This window comes from Melospiza melodia, chromosome 1, assembly GCF_035770615.1.
Source record: "Melospiza melodia melodia isolate bMelMel2 chromosome 1, bMelMel2.pri, whole genome shotgun sequence".
Classification (NCBI taxonomy): domain Eukaryota; kingdom Metazoa; phylum Chordata; class Aves; order Passeriformes; family Passerellidae; genus Melospiza; species Melospiza melodia.
In genome coordinates, this window is record NC_086194.1 from 127622897 (window position 1) to 127645383 (window position 22487).

Consider the following 22487-nt stretch of genomic DNA (forward strand, 5'->3'; position numbering starts at 1 on the left):
AGTTTTTGATGAATGGATTTCTACTACTCATAAGTACTTTTTAAAAAAACTTGGCAGAGCAAATGCACATCATTCCCTTTCTACCAGCACAAGTATCTCCTGTATTCTAAGCAAATATAATACAGAATGGAAGAAAGGTAAGAAATTTTAAAAATGAATGAGAACTTGTGGGTGAAGACAAGAGTTAGAAAGACCCAGCCTTGAATAATGAGGCAATGTGAAGAAGGTTAATATTCTGTGAAATTACTTACCTTTACCTGTAAAGGTAAATTCTAGTCTGAAGTTTACTAGCTTTCAGTCTAGGCATAATTACTTTATGCTTCCTCAGCTTAGAGAAAACAGTGGTAGTTCTGGTAATGCTGTGAAAGTAGGCTTAGTGAATGGGTCTAATTTTAAATATCAGGGAGGAAACAATTCACCAAGCATGCCTTAGATTAAGAATAAGAATTTTGTTCTTCCCTCCCTTCTGCTCCAGGTCACAGAAAACAGTGCAGACTGGGTACAGAAGGATCATGCCAAGCAACAGAAGACAACTCATGAAATCAGTTTTGGAGTTGTAAATTTTAAGGCAAAATAACTTTATTTAGCTATTGGTCTTTGAATGATTAATACACCCACTACATGAACTTCAAATGAACTACATAAATCTGAGCCAAGTCTGTTAAAAAAAACTAAAATAAAAAAAAAAAGGCAAAGAAACAGAAATAGAGGGAGAAGTATAAGTTCCTACAGGCATTTTGCTCAGACAGGCTTAGTGTTTCTTAAAATATGGTACACCTGATTGTGCCCATGAGGTCTGAAAAATGGGAGTGCTGCAGTCTTTACTTACACAGTAATATAACATTACACATTATATTTTTGAAGCATTTCGCCAGTGTGGACTAACTATCCATGCACAAATACAGACACTTTTTGGAGATGGACAGCTTCTTAAGGGGAGGGAAAAAAGAATGTCCATGTTTCTTATAGACTGAAAACTACCAAAAATGCTAATTGCAAAGTATATTTTCAGTTGAGACATACAATGTAATTATGCTGGAATTTTAACATAAAACACCTTTACAGGCAAATGCTACTATACAAAAGACAACTACAGAGTTCTGTATTGGAGCCATGTCCCTAAAGCTGATATGCATTCTAATTAACATGCAATTACTCTTCTTTCAATGTGATTTAACTGCTCATGGAGAAGCAGTAAGAAAGAAGAGCCTCTTATCTATCATTTTAAGCAATGTATAAGAATGAAGAAGAAAGAGGATGCTACAATGAACAACTTAGAGCCAGACAGAGGTTGCAATATCTTCTTAAGAAAAAGATGCTTGCTGAAAAATTCTTTTCCATCCAAAGAAAGGACACTTCCATGAGTCCTTTAACAATGGAAATGTTAACAACCATTTTTACATTCAAAGTAAAATTTCTTCAGTTCCAGTATCACCAAATGCAACCACAATTAAAACTTACTTTAAGTCAATAACAAAATAATTACATTTTCTTTGTCATTTGTTTTTAAAAGATGTTGTTCTCTGCTTTTCCCATTCCCCTTCCTCAGAAGTAGGCATAACGTTCTGATAAAACTATATACTTCATTAAGAAAATAGCTGGCAAGCCTATAAACTATGCAAATAACATTTGGATTGCAAACCACATTTACTGCACTTGGCTGATGGAAGAATGACTATTCCATGTCTCAATCCACTAAGAGCATATTGACTACTTATATACACAACACTTCCTGTACACCTAACAGTTACCATAGTTTGGTAAACACATTCCACATATCACAGTTGTAGGCTTCAGATCCAGACTTTTCTTCCACAGAGTATCCTGTATTTATACATCCAAGAATGTTATGGAAGGAAAGGGTGGAATGCTGCAAGCATCTTATGCCAAGTGTACTGGGGTCTGTTAAAACACGTGGTTTGACTTTTGAGCTATGTAATAAGAGGCAGAACCCCAAGCTTCCACGAGTGTGTATTAGAAAGCATACATTATGCCCTCTATCAAAAATTACGTAATTTGACAGCAAAATGTATAAGTAAGCCCATAATTACCTTAAGCGCCTGCCACACAGTCAACCCTCTGGGCTCACAAGTCAAAATATTGTGCTAGAGCTCCCAGAGAGCAGATATGAGGAGACAAGGGAGGGCCAGAATACAACTTTAGGGTTGAACACTACTCTGAGCCACTTCCCTCTTGGCTCAAAATGTCTGGGACCAAGAGGCCTCAGAAGCAGAATGGTTTCCCCAGCTATGGCTGAGCCTCGCCCTGTGCATGGTACAAGAGCTTGTGCTGCCAAAGGGGTGACAAAGAAGAGCCACACCATTCTGAAACTCGGGACTTCCATGAGTACTGCTCACCTGGAAAGCAAAGCATCAGCCAAGTTTTGACAGTGCGTCTGTGGAATAATCCGCCCACTCTCATCTCAAAACTTGTGGCGCTTTTTGTGGACACTGAGATCCTGTGGCATTTTTCACAAGGACAGGAGGTTTGCCACATTATTCTTGGACAGTTTCCTGTCTCCCTCTGCTATGTCTCATGAGTCTTAGCTGCTGTCTTCTGCAAAGCCGGCTACATTTCATGCTGTTGTAGGTAAATAGTTGCAAACAATTTTTCAAACTTGGAGAATGAAAGGTCTTGTGCAATTCTTACAGGTATATAAAACATAGGGTTTACCCCCATGCAAAGAACAATTCTGATACAGTGAACATGTATTTATTCACCATAGTCCTATTCACCACCATCATGGATCTATTGACTGAGGTGCAGTTTCAAAACCACTCTATGAAAAAAAAATCTGTGGGAGTCAGCATACAGAGATGTTCTTTGATTTCCTATCCAAGATGATGAATTTTGTAAGAGCTAGAATTCAGCCTTTAATTTGTACCGGGCCTCGTTCCATGCCCATAGAGGAGAGCTGCACAAGTAATTTTTAGGCACTTCAGGCACAGTCCAGTAACTGAAATGCAATGGAAAAGGCTCCATGCCTCTCATGAAGCCAAGTCTGTATCCACAAACTCTCCCTCAACAGCATGTCAGGGCCAGCTATGCCTGCACTGACAAAAAAACATATGCTCTGTGGAATTCCAAATGCTCTTTTGTCCCATGCTGTGAGGGGCAGTTGTTCCTACCACTTGGGAACTTCTGATACATTCAGTGGTAGCTACAATTGTGTATTCCTAAAGAAACATTATACAAAAGCTGGAGCATTTACAAAAATGCTTAAAAAGTGATCAAATCAAGAATGAACCTGTTGCAATGGATGACTGTGCAAATAACAACATGGGTTGTAGATGTGAGATTGCAGCTATATTCTTGGTTCCTATAAAAAGCATCATCAAGTCCAGCAGAAGCTGTAGAACAAAACCAGGTATTTTGAGTGAATTTCACTCTGCTATTCTTGCTGAAATACTGAGGTACTCAACAGGAATAGTAGCACTACTCTAGATATTGTAGAGGAAAAAGGGAACAAACTGTAGAAGAGTGGACTGCGAAAGAAGGGAGAACAGACAAGAAGGAAAAGCAGTGGGATATTCCAGCACCACAGAAAATCATTCGTACCCTTCTCAGCCAAAGGGAGAACTGCAGGGATACCTGACCTGCTGATAGAGAAAAAGGCAATAGAAATAAAAGCACAACTCCAGAAACCCTCAGTAAAAGAATCGAAAGTATAGAGATAACAAGGACAGAAAAGTAGTCTCAGTAGCAAGTACACTAAATAACAAGATAAAAATCAACGACAGTGGCAGGCAGAGAGAGTCACAAAAGAGGCAGAATCTAATTTTAATAAGATAAACTGCATTCTTCCATTTCCTCAGCCTTTTCTTTACCAGGGAGTACCTGGTATCATGGCAGACAGGGGAAGCTTTTCTACTTTCAAACTTACCTGTCATGGGAAACTGTTTGCAAATAACTGTGGTTAATATCACAGCCTGTCACTTGTTTGGGAAGTGCTATTTGAAAATAAGTTAGTTAAGCACTGACTATTTTAAAATGACAGAGTAATAGAAAGGCAGAGATCAAGGGGGCAGGGAGAAGAATCCTGAGAGAAACAGAATGAGTATCTGAGCTCTCTAGTAGAAATCCTGCCCTCTGTGAACATAATGACGACTTTTCCACTGGTTTCAGTGAAGCAAAGATTACAGACAACAACCTACGGACAAAAATTGAAAAACATTCTCCAGTCAGACTTGACAGATGCCTGTGCAGAAACTATTATCCCATAATACACAATATTCTAATCATAACATAACAGAAGGGGCAAATATTAAACCTGTTTTAAGTATTTCAAAGGCAGTTTAGAAGAATAATTAGAATCATACAGAAACCTGTGGTTATTGACACACTAAAATAGTTCAGGACAAAGAGGTGTTGCTTAGAAACTGAATTTACAGGAAAAATCGAACATGCTCAGTGTTTTGCAAAAATCCAAGTATCATTCCTGGTCATGTACTAAAGTCAGATAACAGCAAAAAGAAACAAACACATACTCATGAAAAATTAATGACATTAATTAATGTGTTAATGGTAAAACTGATGTGTTATGCACTCATGCTGAAGCCTGCATTTGTCAGAGAAAGGTGAATTAGCAACTGCCAGTTTCATTTCCCTGTGCTTTGCTTTTACAGCTGGTAGAAGCCTTGCAAAGTACTTGAAAAACTTGACCCTTCTCCAGCCTCCCCCGCATGAGTCACTCAACCTTCCTTCAGTCATTAGACTGCACTTCCTGCTGGGATCCAGGAGTAAAACAAATGAGAGACACCAGTTATGGTCACGGCGAGGGAGGTAATAAACCAGTGACAGGTATTTTTATGAAATTTAAACCTAATTCCCATATATTATACATATCGACTAAGTGCCAATCCATGGCACTCTTATGTAGAGCCCTATTTCAAAAGACATCTTGACATGCTCCAGTCCATTCCCTGTCCTGAAAGAATACTTTCCTTGTTTTTACATAAAGGCAAAATATTTTCCTGCATTTTATATGCTTCAGCAATATTACAGACAAAAATATTAAATCACTTTACTTGTACATGTATAATGACATGATTTTGATAACACTGCCAAGAGTAAATTTGAACCAAAATTTCACACATGAAGTTCCAGCCTTTCATGTCATTATTAAATCCATGACAAATACTCCTTGAGAAGTTTGAATACTTCAGAAGTTGATTGCCAGTTCATCTTTTATACTTAGTTTCAATGATAACCTTCAGTTCTACCATGTCTTTCATATGTCTACATTTTTGGGAAACCCCAGTTTCTTTCCCCAGGAAGTAAATCCCAAATGAAGCATCCATTGAGAGAAGTGATCACTCCTAGTCAGACAAAATTAATAACAAATTTACCCTTTTCTGTCCATAGATCTTCCTGGTATTTTAGTTTCAAACTTGCCTAAAACTACACTGACTGTGCTAAAAGGGCTCCTCTCCTCACAAACTCCTTGGGTTCATTCCACAATGTACACGAGAGACTCATTCCTTTAAACTTCAAGGAGTTCCCATTGCAGTGTAGAAGAGAAAAATTCGGAGATTATGGAATAATCATCTCCAAATCGATCAATTTCCCCTGAAGGTAAAAAACTGAAAGAAAGAAAAAAGTTGAACAGTTCCAGCTTGGCTTCTTGAAGGGAAAGTACCCCCAGGGCATGTTGTAGAATGATCCCAATCTCTTGCTCCTGATGCTTATTAAGAGGTCATAGATATCAGTTACACTACAGCATTCCAAAATGATAACCTCAGCTAAGGACTATGACCTCCCAGTACAAGTACAGGGATATAAAATTAGGAATATTAAGGGTCCACACTAAAAAAGAATTTAACTCATCTATCAGTCATTTTGGAAAAAACAGTTGGGATAAATGGTATAGCTGGGGTCTTGTGAAAGACAGAGGAGCTTTAGTAAAAAGGACTTGAAGTTCCAGTGTTTTCCAGAGATGCAGCACCCTGATTTCCATCTGATCATTACAATAGGTTTCCACAACAGGAAAGGTGTCTTTCTCAAAAGGCACAATATATAGCTCAGAGCACCCTGGGTAAATTTAAAGGTGCTTCCCTTTGTCTTAAACTAGTAACTTACTGAGAAGCAGAAACGACTTTGCAACCATGTCAAACAGAATATTATGCCAAGACAGAAATGTTTTTAAGGACCTTTCTGCTCCAACAACTCTATTTTTTCCTCAAAAGTGGTTTTTTAGACCCTCCAGATGATGCTTAAAAGGATAAACAAAGCCCATATGGGTGGTGTGTTAGTGAACTACCACATTGCCTGGAAGCCTTAACACTCTACAGCTGATTGTATAAACATGAATTAAGGTTTTTCTGCAACTGTATTAAGCAAAGTGTTAAAGAGCTGTGGGGCATTTTGTTACATTTGGTTTTCAAGCTATGAATTTAACTACTGAACATATAAGTAATGATAATCTGTTGTACCTCCCATTCCGTTCATTTCAAAATGGTAATTAAAGTAAGCGCCAATAATAAAAACAGCAAGTATTTCAAGAAAATTATTTTAGAAGGTGCAGGAAATTCACCACTTAAAAAGGCTAATTTGTCATGGCAACAAGAGCCATTTTGTAATACACTGACAATATACTATAAATATTCCAGTAAAATAGAAGCATAAAATAAACAACAGGTATTTACTCCAAGGTAGTTGATTCTCTGAAACGCTGTATTCAGTATGGACTGTAGGTGTATATACACACATACAGGCACGACAATCATTATTTCATTTTTAACAGCGTGTCTGTTAGAATCATACACAAGAATTCCCATTGTGCTGGGTAAAGGTCAGGGTAGCTATGACCCTGTATCAGCAGCAGCTTTACAATTCAAAGTCTGTATTGCTGAGGACTGTGAAAAATAAGACAAGCTTGGCCACAGGATCCATATTGATTACAACAGTAATTGGAAGGAACATAGTTATCATAGGGTAAGTAATGACTATTTTTTCTTCTTCACATATGTGCCAGTGTTGATGATTCCCCTGCCCCCTCTGGTCCTTTCCCTGCAGGCAGCCATCTTCCTTGGACAACGAGAATTAGGAATTTCAGCTGCATAGATCAAATAGTGATTATAGTACTGCTTTCCCAAAACTGGAAGGAGCACTGATGGTTGTGTCCTGCACAGAATGCCTGATAAAGGTCAGTGGATTACCTCATGTCATCACCTGGCAGATCTCAGAAATTGGACCCTCTTCTCAAGCAGGCAGGAGATGTCACTTGAGCACACAGAGAGCAAGGTTACTTTTCAATGGGAAAGTCACAGTAGCCAAACAGTAATGCAGAGAGATACCCTGTACTGCCCATTTGGAAATGCTGTGAGGAAACGGCTTGACCTTTACAACACCCAGCAGTGGCTATAAATAAATGGAACAACAGACTGTCACTGTAATAAAGCAAAGTTCTGGATCTAGCCAGGGCTGATTTTCAGCAGAGTGCCAGGGAGGCATTTGAACTAACTCTGAAAAAACCATGGAGCTGGCCAAGTCAGTGCTTTGAAACAGGGGCAGGGATGTAAGGCTAGTTTGGAAACCACAAAATATCAAAGCTAGAAGAGGTGCAATTTATTACATTATCATGGGTCCTCCCAGAACCTAATGATAATGCACTTACCCACAACAGAATGTCAGGTGCTCTCAGCTGATGCTTTCATAGTTGCATGTCAAAAAGTCAGCACATATATATGTCCTCTACTATAGCCTAGGACTGTGATTGTAAGTCATACTGCTAAGCATGGCTTGGGAAGAAGACACTAAACCAAGTATATTGTTTATGTAAAATGTTGTTTTTCTCAGAGGGGAGACCTTACTGCTCTCTATAACCACCTGAAAGGAGGCTGTAGCCAGGTGGATGTCGGCGTCTTCTCCCAGGCAACAAGTGATAGGACCAGAGGAAATGGCCTGAAGCTGTGCCAGGGGAAGTTCAGGCTGGACCACAGGAAGAACTTTTTTACTGAAAGGGTGGTTAAGCATTGGAATGGGCTGCCTAGGGAAGTGATGGAATCACCATCACTGGAAGCATTCAAGAAACAACTGGACATGGCACTGAGTACTATGGTTTAGTTGACAGGGTGATGTTCACTCAAAGGCTGGACTCAATGATCTTGGAGATAATTTCCAACCTTAATGATTCTATGATCCTAAACCAGACTCTGGGTGACAGATGCATGGTCATACTTATAGCCTGCAAACCAGTGCATTGCTGTCTCCAGGATTCACTTTTATCTTCAGTGAAACAGTTTAACTTGGGAACTTTTCAGCAAAAGTAGTCAAAATCCAGTTCAAATGTGTGATGGCCAAGTCCCAGGATGGCTGGATTCATGTTCCAGACAATAATGTATGCCTTGGTTGTTAAGAGCAACTTGGACCAACTCTGCTGCCTACTCCATTTGCCCAGTAAGGTATGGAGGGCTGCAAGAAGAGCCTTGAGAGCCTCATACAAGATCCCAGATTATCTAAATGTGAAAGACAGCAGAGAGACAGTTCTACCAAGAACTAGACCTGGTAAGCCCTGCACTGGGGCTGCCTACACCAAATCCCTTTGCCAATGAGAGACCTACAGTCTCCAGCTGAGCAATTTCTGGGGCAGAGCAGGAGTCCTGGGCCTGCAAGAGGTGTCTCTGTCCATGGTACTCAGTGAGGCAATGGTGCCTTCACTGGGGCAGAGACATGGTGTCAGATCTGGTATCTGGACATTATATTGGAAATTCAGGTTCTCGTGGTGCCAAGTCCTTGGTGGACATGTGGAGCAGATAAGCCAACCAAAACTCTTTCTAGTCTGTGCTAAGAAAATCATCAGCCTTTTTAGTGGTAGAAAATCAGGCTAGAATAAGAGGAAAATAGGAAGAAAAACTGAGGAAAAATATCAGTGAAAGATATACAGGAAGCACTCAAACTCTCTTGGAAGACACTGCTAGCTTATTCTCCCACCTCCAAACACAAGAGTTCTGGCACTTACAATTAATACTCATGAACAGGTTTGCTGCAGGGGTCCCCCAAGTCAAAAATAACAGCTCCATGACACAGACCATCAGATGCTTTCTGTTACAGGGGGTCACTGACAGACAACTCAGGAAGTGCTACAGGCTGCTTTTAAAACACCCAGGAGATGAAGATCTACTGGTTTCATGACTGATTAACAATCTCGAGAGCAGAGATTAATGGTTTCCAAGCAAAAGGGAAGAGGTTTATGCTTCCATGCCCATGTTGGCTGTTCATCATGGATCCTCAAGATAAGCACAGGGATTTTGAAGAACAGTCAGAAGGCTGTGCTCTCTACTTTCACAGCTTCCAGCTGCAGCATAAACAAGTTCCCTCTGTATCTAAAAATAATTTTTACAGAATTTTGATACAAAAATCTAGGAATTTCATCTATCAAAAATCTTCATCTATTCTCTGTAGGAGCATGAAGTTTTGCATATGAACTTCTGTATGGCACACTCTGTATAGCCTTGGCCATTCAGCATTGCATATAAATCTTCCATCCACATCCAGTGAGAGGCTTTACATTGCTCTTGGAATTAAAAATTTAAATCTTTGGAGGCAGAGGCTGTAATTACCACCCTATTCCCCTTTTCCTCCAAATATCAAGGATTTGGAGTTGCAGATACAAATCCAATTTTTTAGGTCCTGGACCAAAAAATAATGAAAGGATGTGAGGCTACAAATTGCAAACTACAATGTGTGTTGGCTGGGACAAGGAACTGGAGGTGAGCATCTGCTTTCCACTATCTGTCAAACAGAATATCATGTTGTGGAAAAGAAGTCAGAAGTTTGTGATTCGAATCAAATGGAAAAGTAGAAATTTGTCTCTGTAATAGAGCAACTGGGAAGCCCTGTAAAGAAAGAGAGACCTGAGCTCAAGTTCCCAGTCCAAACACTGTTTGTCTTTTATTCAATAACTGTTTAATGTAAAATCCATATGCAGTCCTTGGTGCAGGAATTCTCTAGAGAAAAAGAGTGACTCTCTCAAGTGAAGTAACTGTACTTGGCAAACCGTGCCTGGCAGTGTGCCACCAACTGCAATGAAGCAGATGAATATGCTTTTGGTGCATCATATATTTAACTTCTTAGGGTCCTTGTCCTCAGAAACACTTTGATCAAGCTCTGATTTTTCTCTGTGATGCTGAAATGACCAAGGAGCCTTGCCATATATCTTTTCTCCACAAATGTAGAGGAAACTGAAAAAATAATGACAAGAAATATAATATATTTGGCCAGAATTCTTTTACTAGCAGGAAGAACTGTTCTAGCTAGGATATCAAAGCATGGTAACACCAAGTGTTCACAAGATTTATGTTGTAGTCTCACTGTGCACAGCATACATCCTTTGGGACAAAATCCCCAGGAAAGTTTTCAAGTGTTCTAGTGAAGGAGATGGAAGAAAAGAAAAGAAAAGAAAAGAAAAGAAAAGAAAAGAAAAGAAAAGAAAAGAAAAGAAAAGAAAAGAAAAGAAAAGAAAAGAAAAGAAAAGAAAAGAAAAGAAAAGAAAAGAAAAGAAAAGAAAAGAAAAGAAAAGAAAAGAAAAGAAAAGAAAAGAAAAGAAAAGAAAAGAAAAGAAAAGAAAAGAGAAAACCATTATAGTGGAATCTCCATTGCCTCCTGTTTGCTAAGTCCCTGATCACTCACCGTGCATGCTGTCTGTGAAGCTGTTAGGTAGCACAAGCTGTCATATGTAGACATGAAAGTAGGTTTCTCAGAATGATGGCGAAAATTAATTTTGGTCATAATTAGAAAAACAGAAATACTGACTTATCTAGGAATTCCCACCCTTGGGATACTCCAGTGCTGATGGAGACCAGCACTCAGAACAATAGGCCCCTAATACAGTTCTGGAATTCTTTTCAGATGGCATCAGAGAGGAACCTCTGAGCAAGGCAAGACTGCATCTCTTCATTGGCAGAGGACACACAGCTATGACCAGTAACCTTTTCAATATCAGAAACAGCTTAGGTGATAACAGGAACAGGCTATCAGCTCTACCTGACACACTTACTCAACCTGTGAGAGCTCTAGAACTAAGCTAGAGCCCAAAGCATAAAATGGAGTCTACCTAACCACCTAAAGGTAAAATAAATATCCCCAGTGGAGAAATACCTCATGTATTTTCCCTCAGAACACCCTTAGCCTTGAAGCTAGGAATGCATATGATTCAGTAGGCTGCTTTCAGGAAAGTTTTATAACCTGTGATGACAACAGGGATAGTAGGAAAGTCCTGTAACATGCACTGTGTCTATTCATATTCAGGTGGAGTATAGCAGATTGTGTGCTAGCACGTCCACTGCTGCTGAGTTATTCAGCAACTAGATTGTTCACTGCATGTTTATGCTCCTTGTTCTAGTATTACTCTGGTTACGGCTGAGATTTCTGATGCCAAAGTGACCTACAGGATCTAGAAGGGTACCAAGCTTGAGCTGGATACCTCTGCCCACAGAGCCAGCCAGCGGAGAGGCAGCTCTCACATGGGAGACTGCATAAAGCAGGATCCCTGAGGACTGAAAGGGAAAATAAACAGCACAAAGCACCGTGCAGGGAAAAGGGATTATAAATCAAGCTGGAGACAATAAGATAAAGTGTCTGACACATTGTGTCCTACCAACAGCATATATGGCAGCAATGCAAAAGGTTAAGTGTCCTTTCCTGATGGCAGAAGAGGAGAGAAGGTGCAGTTGAGGGTTTCTCAGTACTGCACCATATTTGATCCTGCATTCAGATTCCCCCAGTGAGATCCAAACTGACATATTCTAGAAAGGCATCAGGCTCATGGTCATGCTAATTGGACCCTTTGCTTATAAACACAACATAGAGGATGACAATGTGCAAGTGGCTTGAGTTATTAAATTAAATGCTGCAGGAAGAATACAGTGTGAAAAGCATTAACATCAGAGAGAAGCACTATTAAATCCATATTTTTATTGCCAATCTTTTGTAATGACTAAATGAATATAGTTCAGCATCTTATCTATCCTTGGTTACAAATATCGCAAAGAATTTTTTTGAACTTTTCCCCCCATTTATCCATTATCTGTATTTCACAAACATCACAGGAATTGCCAGCAATTAACATAAATAAATCATCACCTTTTCAGAGAAAGCTTCAGTACAAGAATTTCAGATGGTAGCAAAAAATATTACTAAATAGCTCATGAAGGGCCTGTTCCATCCCCCACTGAAGTCAATGGGAATCTTTTCACTGACTTCAATGGACACTGGATCAGACCCAAATTGAAAAGATCAATAGCGCACACATTAGGATAAAAGAGCAGCTATGCCCTCCTCCAGAAAAAAGGACATGAGTTCAATTCAAACAACAGATTACAGAAAGGAACCAGTTGGGGAGGACTTTTTTCTCCTCCTTTGAAAAAATCTGTAAGAGCACAGCAATTCAAGATCCTGAGAGCTGAATCTCGCAGAGTTGTAAGTAACTCTCATCTTCCACTGTCCTCTGAATAGGTGGGGGTGACTGACACTTTGAGAGATTGGGAGCACTGTTTAATAAACCAGCTCCCTTCTCCTCATTCCAGTCTTTGGTTGAGAGTACAGAATGAAGATTCAATAAAGCAATTTTACTCCTTCCACTGAACTGTCAAAACTTCAGGGAGGCACATGTGATATTTTGAAATGCAAAAACTAGAAGCTGGAGTATCAATTTGAGAACCTAAGTGACAGGTCCAATTCTCAAGCATGTTACAAGGTTGGTAGAACTAGGGGCAGTCAAGACACCGTGACACACAAATGTCGTGTTTCATATTCAGAGTTTTACTAGAGGGTTGCCTTAAGCCATTGTGCTTTCATCCTGTTTGTTCCATCAACATAACTGTTGATTTTACCCAATATAACTGAATGGAAAAAGACCATACCCCTGGAACAACATGCACAGTTTGTAAATTCTCACAGTGCATCTCACAGAGCATCTTGGTGAAGCTCAGAAAAATCCAGACAAGCTGCAGCAGCTGGCTCAGCCATCTGAAGAAAAGGGGCTGGAGGGCTTCACAACTTAAATGTGGTGTTCAAAGGATGATGGCCCTGGCATTTTTACAAAATGGACATCTTAGGTAACTCTTCCCTGCCTGAGACTCAGACTGGAAAAATTTCGTCTAGATAGATGATACACTCTGCCCTCCTCCAGAGAGAACATCCAAACAGCAGAATACAGTAGAAAAAATGCAAAAATTTTAAACCTCTTGCCTTTCATTAACAACTTAGTGACAGACATATTTGTAGACTTATTAGTAGTCACCTTAGAGTGTCTCCTAATTTCAGTGGGACTCCTGCAAAAGGAGACAGCCAGAGCAACTATGTAAGACCCTGTGGCATCAGAGGACTGTGATGAGAAAGAGAGGAGCAACCAGCCCTTCTTGATAACACTTTCTTTAAAACACCTTTGAGCATGGCACCCAAAGGTGCTTGTGGAAGAGGAAGACAAAAGTCCAGAGGGTTTGATTAAAATGCTAAAATCAAACCTTATTTTTGTCAAATATATATTGTGTTTCAGAAAATAAAGGCTTCTTTCTGTCAGCTGTTTGTCACAGATTATCAAAAATTAATCTCATGCAATGAGGTTTTTTTGAATGTTGTGTCCTTAGTGTGAGGTCACATATGCACCCTAGGACCCTGCATTGGAAAAAAAAGTATTTTTTTGCTTAACAAGAAATCCTCAACTCCAGGCACGTCATGCAGGCCCCTTTTTCAACTCTAAGGGTGTATTTAGGTCATTTATATTTAGAAACAGAGGACAGTTGGCTTTTTGTCAACTTTGTAGTCCAGAAGGGTGTGTAGTTTCAGTTTTTGTTCACTTCATTAGCTTTCAAACAGCCCGGTCTCTACCCATTCACTATCACAAGTTTCCTTGAAAGAGAGGCAATGATATTTTTAGGAACTTAAACAATTTCCTTCAAGATTAATTTTTACTTCCCCATCCTCTGCTATCGTATGTGTATTCCTACCTTCACACATGCACCTCACCATCTTTATTTTCACTCTCATTTAGCAACAGCTCTCAGCAAGAACTGCTAGTTCAGGAGCAGTGGTCCAGGATTCTTCCTATTTACTGCTCCCCTCACCTGCTTTTCTTCAGTTTCTTAACACAACTGTTCAAGCACAACTGTTCAGTGTATTCTGCTTGCAGCTTTAAAGCAGAGAAAACACTTGGTAGAAGGGGGCAGCAACTAACTAACCAGAAAGGAGAGACAGCTGTATCGGAACAAGGTAAAAACCCCACAGGGATGAATAAATGGGATCTGAGACAGTGAAGGGGAGAGCCAGGGGACTCAGGCAGAGTGAGTGCTTTCTGGGAGAAGAAAGGAAGAGACAAGTTAAGCCACTAATTTTTCAACACAGAAAGAGAAAAAGAAAGAATTATGAAGAAAAGGGGAGAAAAATGTTTAAGTTATTTCAAGTCAAGAGAGAATATCCATACTGCCAGAAATCATGAGCACTGTAGAAAAACACATTCTGGAAGTTTGTAGGAGTGATTAGAAAATGATTGAATTGATTGTATCTCAAGTCAGAAATACATTTTACAGGCAAGAAAAGGCAAAGCAGTATATTAATAAAAGTAAATACTTCTTGCTGCAGCAGATTTTCATCTTCCACAATTTGAAGTGAGGATTAAAATCATTTGACAGATCCACATTACTTCCTCAACCTTTTTCTGCTCCTGCCCACTTATTCCTCTTCTGCCTATCATCTTTTCATCCTCAAGAGTGGTACTGCTATCTGACTTTTATGTCTCATTCTGACAGGGCTTAGCCTATGGACCTATTGGAACCAAAACTCAGGAAGCTCTCCAAACATGAGCACACACAGACACTTTCTAAAACTATTCCCAAATGGAAAGAGAATTTTCTTACTTACAAAGTCATAATAAAGAAAGGTTTTTAACAAAAGTCCACTACACAGTAAGTACATTTTACACTGTACAGGCTAAAAATAAATTACTAATTAAAAATGTAAGCGTGCCTTTCTGTTGGTACTGAGCCTGTTTGAACTTACAGTGTGTACCATAAAAAAAACTTACTATATTTAAATTTAGCAGATTTCACATGGTTTTCTCAGTAAGGGGGCTCTCTACAATAATTTCAAAGAGGAATCTAGGTGGTAGATAGCTTTGTTCACCCAGCTCTACTTAATTCAGGACTATCTGATCAGCACTCAGTTCTGCTCCTTCACTGAAGCCGAGATCTTATTTTCCCCTCTAACAATTTACTTAATTCCTCTCAACTTTCAGTTACTGATTACTGTACAGTCATTTGTAGTTAACAGATTAGAGTAAAACAACATCCAGCTCAGATCTGCAACAGGCCATTGTGCAAATTCATTCATTATGTGACATTATGCCACTTAAGCCGCACTTACAAATGCCCTCTGAATTTACAAGTGACCTAGCAAAATACATGTAGAAGCAAAGCATGGAAAGCTGTACTATATGAATCTAGAAAACAAACACAGCAGTCATATATCCTTTGATATTAAGGAAATTTTAAATGCTCCATTTACAGTATAATCCTGTCCCAAAATCTGTTTATAAAGGTCTCAACCAAGCATTTAAGTGCAGGAATAAAATAACTGAAAAAGGAGGGGTATCAGAAGCAGAGGATGGGAATCAGAAATAGAGCAATGCACAAAGCCACAAAGTGATAAGTATTGTTTACCTGTCAGTTGACATTGATTAATCTTGTGTTCTGTGATATCGCTCAGTGACTCAAACACCTGGAGGCAGCTGTCACAGCTGTGCACAGCTTCTTCTTCTAGGCCTTCATCCGGCCTTTTCTTACAGTCTAGCACATCTCCATCTTCTGCCTTGTCTTCTAGTTTACAGTTAGGGTCTGTAAGAAAATCAAGACTGTGATGTCAGGCGTGTAAGAAGAGAACATTCGAGAAGAAAAAAAAAATCAAAATAGGTTGTTGTGCTAATGATGAGAAGAAAGCTATTTGGCATGAGCCTGCAGCACACTGTAGAATTTATTGCTAAATAAGCAACAGAGGCTTTTTTTCCTTTCTTTTTTTTTAAATCTCAATGAAAAGCAAATTTCCCTTCTACTCCCACAAATGCAGCTCCATTTCTCACTCAGGCTATTCTTCCATGCTTCAGAGTTAGAATAGTCAATTTTATCACAGCTATTGAAGCTGTTTTGATCATCATAAGAAAGGATAAACCACCTATGCAATTAGGTTTTCAATGAAAGGAAAAATCAGATCAATGAGTGTGCAGGAACTTCTTTTCACTGTTAACTACAGCGTTTCACAGGAAATTACCAGAATTAAGAGACTAACAAATTTGATTTACATAAACATGAAATTAATCTTGATTTTACAACCCACTCCAATACTCCATCACCACACTATTTGACACAAACAAAGCTCTGGAAAGCTTACCCTGGGTCAAAATGCTACTCATGCTCTGAACTTGTGTATGAATTAAAGACAGTGCTCATCAAATTCTTGTGTTTGCCAGATCATGGAAAACTGGAAACTAACTACTCTAGTATAAAAGCTACAGAGTGCACAGAGAAAGCTTTATTTGTTTGACACATTAACAGGCATTTGGGGGATAGCAGGATAGCTCCAGTCTCAGATCCAGTCCTGAGCCCAGCTGAAGCTTCTGACTAGAAGAAATGTGCAGCCTCACCACCGACCCATGTGTGCAGAGACACCTCACAGCTCACTGCACTGCCTCAGCTCTGCAGACCTCAGAGATTATGTGTAGCCTAGAACTTTTCTTCCTCCTCTGAGGAGGAACACAGTGGCTTTAACTGCTCCTGACTTTTTGCCCATTTTACTAAAAGCTTCCTTCAAAGACAGAAATAAACCAATCTGTCTTTCCTAATAAAGCAAGCTGGCACTTAACTTTGGTTTTTCCTTGGGAACCACAGTACAACAAGTGAAATGCAGAAGAGAAACGGTTGTGCACATTCCAGCAAAAGGAATGCAAGTGTTTCACCACTTTTCCCTTTTCTGCTTTGGCTGCCTCATCTTTCCTTTCAGATATTTGAGAGAGCTGAGACTGAAACAAGTCATTTTAGAAAACAAGGATGAACTCCTATAATAATAGGATATTGTGCAAGTGCATTTTAAGATGCGACACTCTTTAGCCAAGCCAGTGAGTAACCAGGAGTAGGCTCCCTGGCCAGGGGAACAGAGAGGTGGTATCTGTGACCACACTTTATTTGGAATTGATTAGGATCATGCACAACTCCTTGGAAGAAGAGAAACTAGAGCATGCCAACGCAACATTCATATTGGGGTAGAGTGGTGTGTGAAGAGAAGGAGGAAGGCAATTCCACTTTAAACCACTCACATCCGCTCTCAGAACCCTACAGTCATCTGGGCACAGCCATTCCTGTATTTCTTGCTGCCCACAACCAAGGTCAGAGCTCTCATCATCTCTCTGTATCCTCTGGTCCATACTGCTGCACCCTGCCCTTCAACTGTGCAAACACAGATGGACCCACAAGCAGAAACTGGAAATGACCCATGTCAGGAAGTCTTTCTCATGCCATGTGGCTTGTGATCAAAACCAAGGAATTTCTTTGACAGGGGTAAAGGGCAGTGTTTATTTTTAAGGGAATTATATTACAGAGAGAAACCAGATTATTTTTTTAAAATAAAAAACACGTTCTGAAAGCAAAAATACATTTGCTGTGCAAACGCCCTGTCTATACACTGAGTCCTTACATGACAAATTACATCCACAAGGTTCTTTCAAGAGTGGAAATTTCCACTTGGGCAGCTACTTCCAAATAGAAAAGTAGCCTGCACATGTCCAAACCAAAAAAGGTATGCTAATTATAAAAAGACTTTATGGCATTTTATACATTATTGAATATTTTAAATCTAATAACTTCCATTGCTTCTTCATTTACCAAAATAGTTTGAAAGATTAATAAATGTAGCTAGGAGATCTCCAAGTTCTAAACAGCTCAGAAAATGAAATAATTGTCTTAACTGTTGCAAACTGACCCCAACATCATTAAACACTTGTTGGAAGGCAGCATGTGCACACTGCATACTATTAGTTGTTCAGCTCAAGCTCCCAGTTTCATCTCATAAAATTGACAGCACTCAGGGAAATGTGGGCACTAGGTCTGAATTTTAACATGAGTATTTAAATGCTGCACATAAAGTTTACAGACCTGTTTGTTTTAAAATAAGGGTAGTGTCTGACTCTGCTCTAAGTATGGTGCTGAAGGAAAGAAAAGGGAGGGGAGGGAATACTTGAGACTCACTATTCAGAAACACTTGCATTTTACAGGAATTCAGCAACACACACGCACAAACGTAGGCACACATGCACCCCTTAGTGCACAAAAGCCTAAAGGATCACTCAATTTAAAGCTTCATACTTAGCGACCAGTTATTAAAATTAGAATCATTTTAAGACTAATAATGTTTTGCTTCTCCTTCTGCATTTGCAGATATAAACTCTACAGGGACAGAAGTCAGTCAAGCTTATTCCCTTCTGCTGCAACTTTAGAATACATGCTCTAGCCAACTGGCACATTTGTTTTTAGGTCAACACTTAAGTGGGACCCTCTGGGACCCAGGTTCGAGTTTAGCCTATGACAGCTTTGTGAAATGAGTTCTGGCAGTCTCAGCCCCTCTCAATGAATGTATTTCCACTGTGATCTCTTCTGTGAAGAGATGTCACCATCAAAATAAAAAGATGTTTAAAGAGAGCAAATATCATTTGGAGGTTTTGTGAATAGATAGCTGTTCTGTTTCAACAACAAATATCTTCCATCAAGAGCTGGTCTAACCTTAAATACTTACTTAAATTGAGGATAAGCTGCCTTATTTGAGCAGCTCTTTTGGAAGACTAGAATAAAATATTTTATAAATACAATATGCATTCATCTGTACTTTCTCCTTAACCTCTTGTTCAAAGCTCAGGCTCACATATAGGCTTCAAGGCAAATGTCATTCAACTCCCACATTTCTTTCTCCACACTATCTGCAACAATCACAGCCACAATTCCCTCACTAAGATGGTGCTCATAGTAAAATTACTTTTCTCAACATCTGCAAACACCACTGTGATTTTCAGAGGCTTCCCTGCCGTATTTTGGAGGCTGCTTGTGCACCAACTGAAATTTTTCAATACCCATCAGCAACAATGCCCACGCATCATCTCCACCTTCAGATAACATTGGAAATTATCTAGTGTAGAAATGAATGAAAGTTGCTTTTTTTGGACAAGAAATCAATTCTTCCTATTAAGGCACTTTAAAAAAATAAGAGAAAGAACAGTTGTCTTCTCTTCCTGATTATGTTAACATTATTTATAAATGGAAATTAAAAGAAGCATGATTTTCTCATTACTATGTTCCCTGGCAGGTGGTTGCCTCCTTCCCTTCTTCCTCCTTGTCATAAGGGATGTTATTGCTGTAACTTGGTCTAATAAAACTGCAACTTCGGGGAAAATGAAAAATTGCATTGGTTTAAAAGTGTTGGAGGCAATAAAGCCATGGACTTCAATTAATTTCAAGTATGGGAGCGGTTTAAGGCCAACCAGCAGAAATTCTATTCTGCCCATGTAAAAATGAGGTTTCACCACATTTACTTTTTATAACCCATATAAAAGTCAAGTAAAAGTAATGAATATCTAAAAGTCATCTCAGTGGACTGGCAAAGACTGTCTGTATTCTTGAAACTCATCTTACATATTTCTGCCTATGCTGCAAGGATCCATGGATAATCCCAACTAAAACATCAAACTACCAAGAAAACAGCCTCCTTTCCAATCCATTTCACTGCCTTGCAGTAGACCTCCTTCCAAGCCACTTCTGCATGGAAAAGTGCTGGCAGAAGAAAGGAAAACTTAGATCATGTGGTTATAATTATTACCAGGCAAGGAATATTTCTTCAGCTCAGTGGTAAAGTAAAACTCTGTCGCTCTCTGCTCCCAATAGTGTCCATCGCAAAACAACTGCCTCATTAAATCTCTGCAGTAAGATTAATATGCCGTAGCTGCACTACATTATAACTTGGTACTCTATAAAAAGCACATTTAATGGTTAGAGCCAGAGCTTAGATACAAAGTATTACTATAAAAACTTCTGGCAGTGTGTACACAGTGCAGGCCTTCTGTACTGCTTGCTCTGTCAGGTTTTTTGTTTTTAACATTGGCACTGCATTCCTGCTATGGAGAAAAACAGAATGCTAAATCCTGCCTAGAAATAAACAGAGAACAACACAGGACATGATGGTAAATAAAGAACTAGCAATGCAATTTAACCACTGAGAATTATTTTTAGACAAAAAAAAAAAAAAAAAAAAAAAGGCAGAAGAGACACGATTCCTTAACACTGATCTCTGGTATTGCAGTTGCTTATTTTTCAACTTCATGTGTCCAAAGCTGGACAAGTTGGCTTTTTTCAAGAATTTGCAGATAGTAAATGGAGACACATGCACGCTGAAAAGAGTTGGAGAAATTTCCCATTAAAAAGGCAAAGAACTCCCTTGCTTTTATTTACTCTCTTCAAACAATCTGCTTTATGCACAAAGCCATTAGAACCTATAAAAGGCACCAAACCCACAGGACACACACAGAAATATAAAGCTGAAGAAAAAATTAACTGCATTCTTCACCTTCATGAGAGGAATAATTCCAACTGTTCTCAAACAGATTACCTACACGCATTCAGACATGACTAGCCTTCTAGGAATATCCTTAAGGAGCCAGCCCTTACTCCAAAAGGTGACCTCAGCTGAATGAATAAGACTATACAGATGAGTCAGTCCTTCTCTTCAGATAAAATTCTGTGAAACCAGTACCAAAGACAGAAACAAATTATTTCTTGCATTCTCCAACCGTGTTAGAGAACAAAGAAGCCCTTGTTGTTTTGGAGAATTAAAAATTATTGCTTCATGATTATTAACAATATTTTTCCCTGTGATCCTGACTCGAACAACAGTTTTGTCCATCCAATTTTACTTAATAAAATTAAAGAGCCCCTAATTAATCTCTGTCAAGAAATTATACAAATATTCTTTAAAGAAATCACCCCTATCCACATATTTTAGAAATACAGAAATAGTTTAAATGAAATTAATAATAAAGTTTATCTGAAATGGCATGGGGGAGTGGTTACATGGGGAATGTAGAGAAGGATTAAATTTAACAGAAAAGGAAATAAGAAAAAATGAAAAGCATGCTGTACTTTAGAAACATCTCACTTTCAGTCAGCTGACCTACAAAAGGGAGAATTTCTAATTGCCAGAAATTGAAAGGTAAGGAGAGAGAAACATTATTTTCTATTGCAAGCCCCAAGAATGTATTCTAAGCTGAATCAGAGAAAGAAGAGTGCAGGCTTTGCAAACACACCCTGATACCAAAATCCCTCACACTTGTCAAATGGAAAGCAAGCACTAATGAAGGAATTCAGCATTACCAGTCTGTGCGGCTGTGTGTCCCACACCTGCCTGATGGTCCTCTGTTTCATTTTCTTCTACTGTCAGAAAAAGGCAAACAAAACAAAAACAAAACAAAAAAAATGTTAGGTAGGTAGCTGAAGTGTTTGAAGCATCTTTACACCAGCCTCAGTTCTGAAAGCCAGCAATGCTTGCACAACACGGGCAAGAAAAGCTGCACTGCAAAGTGCGAAAGTGGAGACCAGACCAAGACAGAATACATTGCTGTATGGAAGCTACAAATCTGACAGCAGTGTGACCAAATCTTTTTCATGGCTTAAAAAAACAAATCCAATTTCCTCTAGGATATTTGTCTTCAATGCACTTTACTGTATTTGATTACGGATCTAAATAAGAGAACAATTATGGGCTTTAAGATTCTGCTTGCTCCACACAGGTAAGAGAAAGCCTTCTCCTGGCAGATGGGAGAGGTGTGTGTGCTAGTTCACACATAAGCTTTAAAAAATAGTAATAATCCTATATTCAGTAGCAAACATCTCAGCAGTGCAGACAGCCTTGCAAAGGAGAACTAACCCCATGCTGTTTTACTGTATATACCATGCCAGCATCTTTCCCTTGGCTCACAGCTTTCCAGAGCAGTAGAACTAAAAACAATACAATTCTTGTCAGATTCACTATTCAAAACTTGTTGGGCGAGTGAACCTAACAAGAGCCATTCTGCTGCTACTTTGAAAAATTAGAGAGCGCTGTTCTCTTACGTTCTGATACGATGCCTAAGTAAGATTGACTCTCCCAAAGCAAAAGCAAGGGAAGAGCTAAAAGGCAGAACCATTTCCTTTTTATTCTCCCAAAGACCGAGTTCTTTGAGTCAGAGAACAGCGGAGAGAAAAGAATTCATTCTGCCTCCACAGGGGAAAAAGCTGAAAGGGGAAAGACTGCACTTCTGCAGCATTTCCACTCCCAAGAACTCAGATCTCAAAAAATAATCATGCAACTGAATTAAAAGTCCAAAGAGTTGAGGCAATTTTTCCTGGTTCTTGGGACAAGAGAGTGCAACACTTAGGGGTCACATATAAATCTAGACATATATGCAAAAGAAGAGATACATATACACA

The 22487-nt window shown here is 39.2% G+C and overlaps 1 protein-coding gene across 13 annotated transcripts in view; it reads right to left on the reverse strand.

Moving 5' to 3' along the window:
* ZNF521 (zinc finger protein 521) overlaps positions 1 to 22487 on the reverse strand; it is a 230315-nt gene that overhangs the window by 190134 nt on the left and 17694 nt on the right. For 7 of the 13 annotated variants that reach the window (XM_063167613.1, XM_063167684.1, XM_063167628.1 and 4 more), the window contains 2 exons: positions 21393 to 21452; positions 15654 to 15827 (listed from right to left, as the gene is read on the reverse strand). In XM_063167613.1, coding sequence (XP_063023683.1) covers positions 15654 to 15827; positions 21393 to 21452 — 234 coding nt within the window. The remainder of the gene's footprint in view (positions 1 to 15653; positions 15828 to 21392; positions 21453 to 22487) is intronic. The other 6 variants (XM_063167623.1, XM_063167662.1, XM_063167646.1 and 3 more) reach the window with 2 other exon arrangements.